We start from the raw sequence: 12,250 nt of genomic DNA, 5'->3' as shown, positions 1-12,250 counted from the left end.
AAGCCTAGCACAATCTAGCCTACGTTTAATGGTGCGCTTATTAAACCTAGCACAAAAGCGACACCCTACTACGTCGTGCTCCGGTCCCAAACAAGGAATACAAAGAGAGTGGTAATCCCTATGCGGTATCTGTTTCCCACAAGAAATACAATTATTCACTTTTTCTGACATCCGGAAGTAACTGAGGCAAGAAAAAACAAAAATATTCCCCAACGGGGTACTTAGCCCAACTTGGTTTCGGTCTGAAACTCAGAATACGAAAATTTCAGAACGCCGAACGGCACTTGCAAACGCTGCTTCTGCTTCGGACCATGCGGCAAAAAAGACTGAGGAAATGACGTCGGTCATGCGCTTTAATACCTTGACGCTCTGACGTCAGATCTGAGCGCCCATGACCGACGTCAGCCTAATACTTTGGTATTCGGGCCGACCGAGGACAGCGGACTACCCCATAAGTTATGACTGCAGCAATGTGAGATGAAGAACATCCAGACAGCACTTAATATAATCACATGCTCAACCATGTATTTTAGCATGGATAATCTTTATTTTAGTTTAGCTCAAGTCTGTTTGGAACATTTGATCCTGTAGAAGTATTAGAAATATTTCGGAAATGTTATGAAAGTCTCTGTATAAAGCAGGAAATCAAGAAAAGGTACAAAAGGAAATGTTTATGAAATAATTAAATATACCAAGGTTAAAGGTAGAGGAGGCTCAATTACTAACAGGACAACAGGAGAGGAGATAAAAATGATAATGTATAACCAATCTATAGCAAGGTCCCAAAGGATGGATGGTATTCTTGTGGAAGCTTTGAAGCTGGGGGGAAAACTGATAAAGGTCTGGAAGGTTTTGTTTAATAGTATTTGAAAAGGAGAAGTGCCAACATCCTAGAAGAAAGTGGTACCGACTGTATTACCTATCAAGGGTAAAGGTCCATCAGATCCAGCTTCATGCGGGCCCATTTCAATATTAAATCATGATTATAAAGTGTCTATGTCTATAACTGCTAAAAGAATAGCAAAAGTGATGTCAACATTGATAAATATAGATCAGTGTGGCTTTATGGAAGACAGGCCAACATATGACAACATTATCAAAGAAGTGATAATCCAGAGGGAAGCAGAATGTAAGAAAACTCCACTATTGGTGGGTCTTGAAGCAGAAAAAGCATCTGACAGAGTAAGCTGGGACTTTATGAGCAGAGTAATGGGAAGCACATGCATTCCCTGATAAAATTATAAGGTTGATTAGGGGGATATATCAGGTATCAGAGGTGAAAATTAAAGTGGGTGGGGTCCTCTCTGATAATCTCTGCTTGAGTACAGGAACCAGGCAGGTGTGTCCTCTCTCCCCTTTGTTATTTGCATTATACTTAGAACCACTGGCAAATAAAATAAGGGACTCAGAAATTCAAGGATATAATTGGTATGGTAGTCAAGAAAAGCTGGCTCTATTTGCAGATATTATTTTATTCCTGACAAGACCAGGAGGAGACATTGCAGTGTTCTGGGACATACAGAGACAGTTTCAAACCTTTCCAGGATGCAAAATTAATGAAGCTAAAACAAAAGCAATAGGGGTAAATTATGCAGTCACATACAAATTGGTTCAGCAATACTCATACTTCTGGGGACATGATAAAATTAAGTATTTAGGAGTATGGATTAAAAATTATACCAGTGCGGCAACTAAGGATATGTGGGAGAACACTAAAGAAAAAATAATACAGCATATAAAATATTTCATGTTAGCTAGAAGAATCAATCAGAAGAGGTTAGAAAGGATTGGGAAGAGAGAATGGATAAGCAATTCACAAAGAAACAATGGGGGATATATGTATGTCGCCCAAAGATGCAAAGAAATTTAGGATCTTTACTCGAAGTGTTTACATAGGTACTTTTACACCCCAAGGAGGCTCCAAAGAATTTTTCTCAGACAGCAAATGTTGGAAGTGTGATGGGGAAGAAAGAGGTAAATGGGAACATATTTTCTGGGAGTTTAATGAGTTGGCAAACTTTACATATTCCCTCCAGACTGCTCTGTCGGAGATGCTGGATGAGCAAATTCGAGTAACTAGGGAAATTATTTTTTTGAGCTATGATACAGAATTGAAATTGCCTAGACATAGTAAGGCCATGCTGAGTACAAATATGACCACCAAAATAAGCAATTACTAGAAAATGGAAATCAAAGCCTAAACCAAATTTACTAGAAGTAGCGAAGATAGTAACAGAGATAAAACAATTGGAACTTGGATCTTTAGAAAAGGGTTGGGGCAAATTACATAAGAAAAAATGGTAAAAGTATCAATACATGCAGAGGAGGAATGAGGTTTAAAAGAAGGCAGGATCTGAATGAGCTATGAAATGGCTGACTGACAATGACTGTGTACATTAAAAGTGTTACAATACTTCAGAATAAAGGTAATAATTTGCATTCCATCTAAAAAAAAATATACATTCCTTAAACTAGATTGTTACCTGAAACATAGTACTGTTAGTGTGTGTGTGTGTGTGGTGGGGGGGGGGGGGGGGATTCGGCAGCCCTCAGTGTTAGGGGTGCAGGGGGCCAGACTTTCACAAACAATGTAACATCAGTTCTGCATTCCTTAGGATTTAGTCAGCTGCTCTAGATGGCAACTGTCTTGCCTTGTATAAATGTGCATCAAGAAGTCAAGGAACACAGACGTCACAATGCTGTATGAGATGACAAATTGTTTGTTCTTATACAACAAAGTTAGTCTTCTCTTAAAAAAGACAGACTCCTATAGAGATATATTTTATATCATGGACCGCCGCGGTGGTACAGCGGTAGCGTTGTTAACTCACAGCAAGAGGCTCTCCCGTTCGATTCTCAGCTTGGCGGTGCCTTCTGTGTGGAGTCTGCATGACCTGCCCGCGGTTGGGTAGCATTCAAAAGACATACGTGCTTAAATGGGCATGCCTTTGTTGAAGGTTGGGCGTCGAGCTGGCACCTCGGCGTTTCGTAAAAAAATCTACTGCCAATCATTAGCGGACCAGAGTTCCACTGTGGCGACCACTTACCGAGAAAAAGCTGAAAGACAAACAACAACAACATCATACAATAACACAATGTTAAATCCTAAAATGGCTTCTCTTTTACTTAGGATCATAGAAAATTACCAAGCCAATGGCCCTAGATCTTTTTTTAAGCCCAGTCCTCACACTTCAATTTTCCCAATGTCCACAGGCTAGAATGACTGTGGTATATGCCTGAGCCTTTCGGCATCTACAAGCTACCCTTGCCTATAAGGGCCACAGGTGACAAGCCAGGGTAAATTTGCTATTTCCCATTCAGTGGTCCAAACTGTGTTTGAATACGCTTAAGGAAGAACTCTGTTTCACATATTCTAATGCTGTTTGTTTTGTTAATGTGTTAATGGGGGGGTGTAATGTTTACTCATATTTATGAGTACCAGATCCAGGATATTTGCACCCCTAAGTATGTGTGCAGACTAGCTGTTCTAGAGTGCTTGCAATGAAAAAATCCAGGAATCTTTGAGACTGCATGTTAGTGGTTGTGTTTGTATCCTAGTTTATGGTGGGACAGTTGAAATCACCCATGAGTATGGTTTTCAGCTCAACTTTGAGCGACTCCAGTACATTCAAGTACATGGTATGGCTATCCTGGGTCACAGACGGGGACCTAAAGTTAGCAAGGATATGGTATGGGACTTTACTCTATGTCAGTTGCACATGCATTAGCTCAAGCATGTCATACTGTTTGATCAATCCTGAGGTGCACTTATTTTTTATGTGCATTGATAACCTCCACCTCTTGTCCTTTCTTGTGCTGTAGCTGGTCTAAATGTGTGGATGGAATTACGACCCTGTACTGCCAAGGTGCCTTCCATGGCTTTAAACCATGTCTCAGTAACTGCACAGATGTCAACACTCTCCAAGGTGAGTAGCTCTTCCAGGGAGTGGAGCCTCTTGTTGAGACTCCTATCATTGAGGAGTTATGCCTTTAGTTCATACTGAATAGAATTTTACTATGTTTGATGGTTTAGCATATTGGCATTGCTTAAAAAAGGCACTACAGAGGTAGATAATGTTTTGGCCAAAATTCAAAAGCCTTCTGGAAACTGCGGCAGAACATCCCTTTCAAAGTACCATGGTCTGTCGATCATGTCCTCCTAAGTTGACAAATACTGTACCCCTTTAGAATGACACCAGTAACTAAGGCAACCGTTTGTTTATATTGAGGTATCAGCCTTGGAGAAGGTAGAATGCTGCTCAATGCTAGGCTCATACCTGCCTGGGATACAACTGGAAAGCTCTATCATGTCTTTCTTCATATAGTCCAAGGAGGTACATCTCACGTCATTAATTACATCTCTCAATGTCTCAGCCTGTAAGCACTTAAGGCAAACTTTCACACAACTCAATATATTGGTACTATTTCAGACTCTGCTGTGAGACACACTGAAGCCCTCCTCACCAAGCTCAGCAAGGAGGCAGCCACAGTCAGTTGCCTTTTGGGGGGGGGGCAAGGATCCACCAGATTGCACATGTACTCGGGACACTGAGCCACTAGTATGACTCTGTCACATTGACTATGACAGAGTCATACTGGTACCGCTCTGAAGATGATTTTTTTTAACCAACATAGTAAGGCAGTGTTAATTTCACACCACACCAAAGGACAAACTTAAATAAGGAAAAGTTATAAAATGTAATGTGACAGACTATTTTCAATTTGAAATGTTAAAAGGGATTTAGAAAACCTTAAGCTGAAGGTTAAACACAAGTCTTCAATGGACTTTCACAGCCTGTAAACATTATGATTATATGGCACAATTATATGTATGCCATTCAAGAACTTCTTTGTACAGAAGGCACAATGGTTAAGCTATAGTCTGGCATGCCGAACAAACATGCATGATACATTTCAAAATTTTTTTTTTATTTTCTTCAATATTTTCATGCATCTCCCTTGACATTTTCTTTCTTGCTCTTTGCCCCCATGACTGCAGACCATCAAGCCTATCTAAGTGGACTTGAGCTCATTTTTCAGAGCCATCCAGGGGGAATCATTTAGGCACCCATGGGGTAGCCTGCGTCCTCAGTGGCATCCCAGCAATGAGGACATTTTTTATTGAGCCTAAACCCTCCTCCGATGAGGAGGGTAACATGTGACCAGCATCTCTCAGGGAAGACAGCACCTTCTCCAATGCAAGTGCATACTCCCATGCACTTGCTTGATGGAGGCTTTTTAGAAAAGTATTAAGTTCTACAAATCCTTAATGAGAAACAGCTACAGTTTCATAAATGATGCAATAAGCATTTGACACATTTTAACAAAAATATATAATATTTATAATTACTAATGTATAAACTTCAGTCTAAAATACTTTCATATTATGTAGTTTCAGTAAGTTAAAGAATACAATTTCTGTCAGGCAAACTATTCTGTATTGCTATAATGAGGAAGTAATGCATATTAAAATTCATGGTAGTATGTGTCAAAGTTGTACTTCTCTCTCAAGTTACGCAGCGCCAGGGATACTTCTGAGATAATACATTGCAGATGTGACAATCTTGCAAAAAAAGTATCTGATAACCCAATATCATTTTATGACATGCAGAAACAGTTCTAAGAGAGGCACCAGATTAACAAAGACAAAGCTACATCATGCAGTGACTAACACAATATCTAGGCAATACTTTAACTGATTAGTCAGCTACCTGCAGGAAGAGGTTGGTTCTGAGGGTAGAGTCCCATAGGCTGCTGTTGTCCACCATATCCAAGTCGGTTATAGGGATTTCCACCAGCATGATGGATTACCTCGGGGGTCATTCCACCTGGAAACTGTGGTTCTCGTGTTGGGTTCATGGCAGGATATTGCTGGGGGTGGAAAAAAAAAGAGAACTTTATTAACTTTAAACATCAAAGCTAGTGTAACTTCTCAGCTAAGAATCACTGTGCTGAAGTATATAAAAACAATTTAACTCCATATGAAACGGCCTAGGAACAGAATCAGTATTTCCTCCTAAGCTACCCAAAATGAAGGGCGTCAGACAGCTAACTGGGGGTTGAGTACTGATCAGCTCATGACAGCCCTTCTTCATCAGGGGAGTATGTGTAGCTTCAGTCTGCAAAACATCTGCCCCTAGAGGAAGGTCAGGAATAGTACGGGAGGACAATGAAAGCCAGTCACTCTCAGTCAGATGACCTAAACCACCAAAGCCAAAAGAGAAATGCATTCCAATACATGCCCACAGTCCTAGCAGTGACAGGGGTAAGTAGTAAAACCTTCTAACCCTTCACACCACTTAAACCACCTGGATTCCTACAGTAGACTGTAAATCACTTATTTGACAGCAAACAAAAATTCCTTGACTAAACCCAACAGTTATGTAAGTAAAAGCTTTACTTCTAAAGATAACTTGCAAAGCATTGCAGCTTAGAACTTAAAAGAGCATAACATGTTACCTAAAAATTATAGCTGTAATTGGCTGGCTTCAAACTTTTTATTTAAATGGGACATTTAACTGCATAGGCTTCAAACTAATTTTAATTAGGACAGTAATTGCATAAGTCTGGCTAATACTGAGAAATGCAAAACATAATCAAGTCTGGTAAATACAACACATCAATAATTAGCACTGTATCACTGATACCTTTAGCATTTACATGGTCTAGTCTGTCAGTTACTGTATGCATAGCAAAGATACTACATAAATTGCCTAGCTCCACCATTCAAAAGCTGTAATACTCCAAGTTAATTAGTACCGTTTCCATTTACACAGCCAAGGGGATCCTGATTCAATCTTACTTTGCAAAGGGGAAAAGCTTCCCATTCAAAGTGCAAGGTACAATATTTTCCTCATACAGGATGAGATTTAAATCTAGTTTGTATTGCGATTCTCTACACAATCCTAGGAGCTTTAAGTTTGATAAGTCTAAGTTTGGAAAACATTGCTACATAAACTAATCTATGCATACCTGTACAAAATGTCTGAGAAATAATAAGCCTTGCATTTTCAGGACTTAACATCTATTTTTTTTTCCAGTTTTTCTTCTTCGAGAAAAAATTCACATTAATGTTGTGAACAGCAACCCATCACATAACCGTAAAGAAAACTATATCCTACGATATAACTGTCTAATGGACAACTAACAGCTACATCATTGCCATACTGGCTTTATCTTGTAAAAGGACATCTATTGTTAATTTCCCAGTATCAACATAGTAAACTCCAATTAAAAACAAATTATTAACTAACTTATTTAGATTTACAGATCATAATTAAGATAACCTCTTTGCAGTCAACTCCCTAAATCTCACCCCATCATGATGGATCAGAAGCACAAAAGTAGTTTGATTTAGAGTACTGCCAAGCCATGTCACAGATGGACCACTGCCACCAAAATATAAAGGCCTGCCTACACCGACTGGATCTGAACTGCACTACTGCCAACCAATATAACACCTGGGATCGTGAGAGACAGGGGGCTATAACCCTTCAGTCTGTTACACTGATGCAAAAATGTTTGACAGTCAGCCAAGAGAAGTCTCAAATCATGCCACTGGTTCCCAACAAGTAAAAAAAAAAAAAAAAATTCAGCAAAAGCAACCTGGCCTTAAGAGCATGGAAGCTGACCGGTCACAAAGTACAGGAACTAATCAGCTTAGGCTACTGTAACTTTGATCTAAATGTTGAACATGAACTCATAATAAACAGCAGCCAAAAGATCTTAAAATGAATAAATAATACTTAAAAACAATAAAGAAATCAAGGCAGTTCTGACACATTAAATATGCTAAGACCAAGGCCATGCACATCATAATCATCTTCTTTCGGCTGTTCCCATTAGGGGTCACCACAGCGGATCATCTGTTTCCATTTCTTCCTGCCCTCTGCATCTTGCTCTGTCACACCAACCACCTGCATGTCCTCTCTCAACCACATTCATAAACCTTATCTTAAGCCTTCCTCTTTTCCTGTACTTGGTAGCTTCATCCTTAGCATCTTTTTCCCAATATACCCAGCATCACTCCTCAGCACGTCCAAACCAACGTAATCTTGCGCCTCTGGCTTTGTCTCCAAACCTTCCAACCTGGGCTGACCCTCTAATATACTTATTCCTAATCCTGTCCACCCTCGTTACACCCAGTGCAAATCTTAACATCTTTAACTCTGCCACATCCAGTTCGAACTCCTGCCTTTTTATCAATGCCACTGTTTCCAACTCATATAACATAGCTGGTCTCACTACACTCTTGTAGACCTTCCCTTTCACTCTTAGTGGTACTCGTCTGTCACAAATCACTCCTGACACTCTTCTCCACCCACTCCATCCTGCCTGTACTCTCCTTCACCTCTCTTCCACACTCACCATTACTTTGAACTATTGATCCCAGGTATTTAAACTCATCCACCTTCGCCACCTCTACTCCTTGTATCCTCACCATTCCTCTATCCTCCCTCTCATTCACACACACATTCTATCTTAGTCCTGCTGACCTTCATTCCTCTTCACTCTAGAGCATATATCCATCTCTCCAGGGTCTCCTCCACCTGTTCCCTACTCTCACTACAGATGACAATGTCATCTGCAAACATCATAGTCCACGGGGACTCCTGTCTGATCTTGTCTGTCAACCTGTCCATCACCATTGCAAATAAGAAAGGGCTCACAGCTGATCCTTGATGTAACCCCACCTCCAGCTTAAATGCATCCGTCACTCCCACTGCAGACCTCACCGCTGTCACACTACCCTCGTACATATCTTGTACCACTCTTACAAGGAAAGAATAATTTGCTGTAAAGACAGGAATACATAGATGGAATCTGAGCTAGATAAATACCCTAGCTTTTTCAGGCTAACAGGATACTGAACCCTTACTGTTCAAAGTTCCCAAAATATACAGTGCATACGCAGATACATTTATCACGGTCATTCAAGTAAGACTGGCTGCTTTTACATTAGTTTCAGCTCAAACTACACATTTTGCCATCATTTCTGTTCCAAAAGAAAACAATGGGAGACTACACTGGAAAGAAACATGTTCTTCAACCTTCAGTCCCCCATATGTAACGGACAAGTTTCTCATCTGAATACTAATCAATGTTTTCCCAGTTATGCCTGCTTGAAGAGCACTTTAATTACATTTCACTTACTGACTCCAAACTATTTTATGACTTAACTGAAACCAATCAGTTTTCTTCCTGGGAAACTACAGAAAATTATACTTTACATTTCAATGGCCAGTTTTGTGCATTTTCCTCTAACCTCTTAGTCTTTCGTTAACAAAGGTCACAAGATTACATATTTTTTTTAATCGCACGGGAAGCAAAATACTGCACAGTTCTAGTAAAAACATGTCACATTTTTTAATTTTTTCACCCCATCACCACAGTGAAGTAGAGTAGTACCTTGCCACCTTCAAGGTAAACCTAAATAATTTGATGGACAACCTCAATTTTTCTCCTGGGCTACCTTGTCTTGCCCTCCTTGAGACTGGAAAAAAAACTTCTGAATAGGATTTTCTGGCTAGGCTTGTAATACTTTGCAGACTGGATTGCCTAATATTTAACTATGAACCCTACACCAAAACTAAGGTATGAGAAGTATGAAGGTAGAAAGAGGAAATGACATGGTCCAAAGGTAATAGTACGAGGTCACACAAGAGGAGGGGAATACAAAAATATGCCAAAACCAATAATACAGAGTAACAAAGTTCTGATATGTGCCAACTTCATATCTGAGGATCTAAGCCAAAGACATTAGAGGGGATATAACAAACTAGAGCAACTTCCTTAGAAGTATTCTACCTTGGGTTTCTGACATCCCAACACTACCATCCATATACATGACATGTCCAACACCAGTGAAGCCACTCCAAAATGAAGGAGAGTGCTCAACAACGTACCTAGTTTTAACACTCAGCCAAGCAACATGCCTCCCTAATGGAAAATTTAATTGTATGCTTATTTCATCATAAACCCAACAAATATGACAAATGCATACACAATGAAAGCCTCTAAGTGCATCACTGTTAGCAGTACCAGAGCAAATAGGTCAAACAATGGACCCAAATTAAAAGTTCATAAAATATTACAAATACGAGAAATAAATCATGTCTGTTAATCTTTGAGGTGGCACAAAGCAGTAGGGTTAATACCAAGAGAATTGCCTACCTTTACTCAATCACAAAGCTGTACAATTTTTACTATGGTTATTCATTGAGAAGATCCAATTCCTTACTTCCAATACACACTGGCTGTACTTAGAATGACATACCTCAAAGACCAACAAAAGGAAACCACTCCAGAATAAAGAGGAGAGCTCACAATAATGAACTAAAGTCCTACCCCCAAATGAACAAGATACCTCCTTAAGCAATGAGAGAACTGAAAATGAACGTAACGGTTTAATTTCACTGTAAATCCTCCATATACCACTAAACCTACCAATTACATGCAAATGTGAAAGCTTTTAAGTGCAGTTATGCTAGGAGCAACAGATCCCTACAAAAAGCTCATGGAGAGTGAGTCAAGAGAAGATGCAAGTGTCTTTTCAAATGAGACCCTATCTTAAGACTTCAACACTGAGATAAAATGCTTGGTGATACTGTTAACTCAACATTCATCACATATAATGTTTGCAAGAAAGTGATCGAACCAGTAATTCTTCAAACACAACATACCTCGAATGCACACATGGAGCATGTTTATCCCCTGGGTTAAGTAGTCAATGCAGTATGCAAGCACTGGATGAAGGTAAAACTGTGTACACAGCTTACCTAGACCTGGCCAAGGCTTTTGATGCAATACCCATTCAGGAAACATAGACAAGCTCACTAATTTAGGAATAAATCTTTTTATCACTGATGGGACCCAGGAGGTCAAAACAGATGAGGCCACCTGCACCCAAGAGGCCAGACCGTCACAAGTGGAATTCTCCAGGGCTCAGTACTGAGCCCGCTCCCTTTTGGCATCTATTTCTCTGAAATGGAAGAAAATGCTGAAGGTTTATAGCTGACTAAATCTGCAAATGATTGCAAGTTGGGGGTTATCATAGACTCCCCTGCAGAAACTAGCATTCTTCAAGGTCTATAGCTGACTAACAAATGGTGTCAAAGCCATGGTCTTAAACTCAATGCTAAGAAATGCATAACTGTACTCTATGGGAAGTCAACCATCCCAGCTAACTGCCATGTTGACAGTATGCCCCTAGGAGTCGACCAAGTATTCAGGGATCTGGGTACGCACATAGACAGTAGCCTTACCTTTGACCACCATGTGGCCACAGTGGTGAAGAAATCATTTTATGTTGTGCAACTTATTAAGCAAGGGTATGGAATCTAGGTCCAAAGAGGTCATTATCCCATTGTACTCTGCCCTTATCCGACCAGAGTACCAAGCTCCCTTTGGTTTGAACCTGACCAGGCATATGCAACAACTACAGTAACATCAGAGGTTCCCTTACAAAAATAATTCAAGGCGTAACAAACCTACCTTATGCAGACTGCCGTAAAGCCCTGTCCCTCTACACAGTCTCCTACAGATTGCTGAGGTGAGATTAATGCCAGACTTACAAGGCATCTGTAAACCCCACACTTATGAATCTCCTACATATTCGTAAGTCAAAGAGTCCCAGAAATACAAGGCCTAGGGATTTTAATTTTTTCTGTGACAAACAGAGCATGCTGGAGAGAGAGATGTATTACCAGAGACTATCCCTTCCATGGAACAGGCTTCCCCATTAATGTAAGGCTGAGTTAGTCATTTACCCAGTTTAGCCATAACCTAGACCAGAGGACGGGGAATAGGAAATTTACACCAGGCCTGGCACTCATGTCCCTTATGGACAGAGATGGCTTCTAAATACCTGGCCCTCAATTACATATCTGGATACAGGGCATTATCATTCTTTTGGGAAAACTTGGCTAGGCTTAGAAAGCAACCCCCCTCCCATCATTAGCCTAATAGTAATCTATGAAAAGTTTGTTTAGATAATGAAAGTCCTCTGTCCCTGACCTAACAGACAAACTTCAGAAAACAAAAGTCCTAATTGTGACAGCAGCCCATAATGGCAGCACTGAAATAAATGACCTTCCCTGGATACAATGGCAACTTCTCAATGTAAAACATAAAGCCAGCAGAAGGAAAGTATGTGCCGATCTAATCTGCCAAACTTCTGTAACTAATCTAAGACACGAACACCTTCAGGTCCATCTCTCTAAATACAAGAAGCCATCTTAAAAAAATTCCA

At 40.1% G+C, this 12,250-nt stretch overlaps 1 protein-coding gene across 1 annotated transcript in view; it reads right to left on the bottom strand.

Annotated features, from left to right (window-relative positions):
• Positions 1 to 12,250, bottom strand: part of MED12 (mediator complex subunit 12) — a 4,088,267-nt gene that overhangs the window by 574,115 nt on the left and 3,501,902 nt on the right. Inside the window, exon 37 of the mRNA XM_044054827.1 lies at positions 5,712 to 5,871. Within this exon, the coding sequence (XP_043910762.1) occupies positions 5,712 to 5,871 (160 nt within the window). The remainder of the gene's footprint in view (positions 1 to 5,711; positions 5,872 to 12,250) is intronic.

Source organism: Protopterus annectens, chromosome 13.part0 (assembly GCF_019279795.1).
Source record: "Protopterus annectens isolate FY-2018-M chromosome 13.part0, PAN1.0, whole genome shotgun sequence".
Classification (NCBI taxonomy): Eukaryota; Metazoa; Chordata; order Ceratodontiformes; family Protopteridae; genus Protopterus; species Protopterus annectens.
This window is presented reverse-complemented; position numbering and strand designations above follow the sequence as displayed.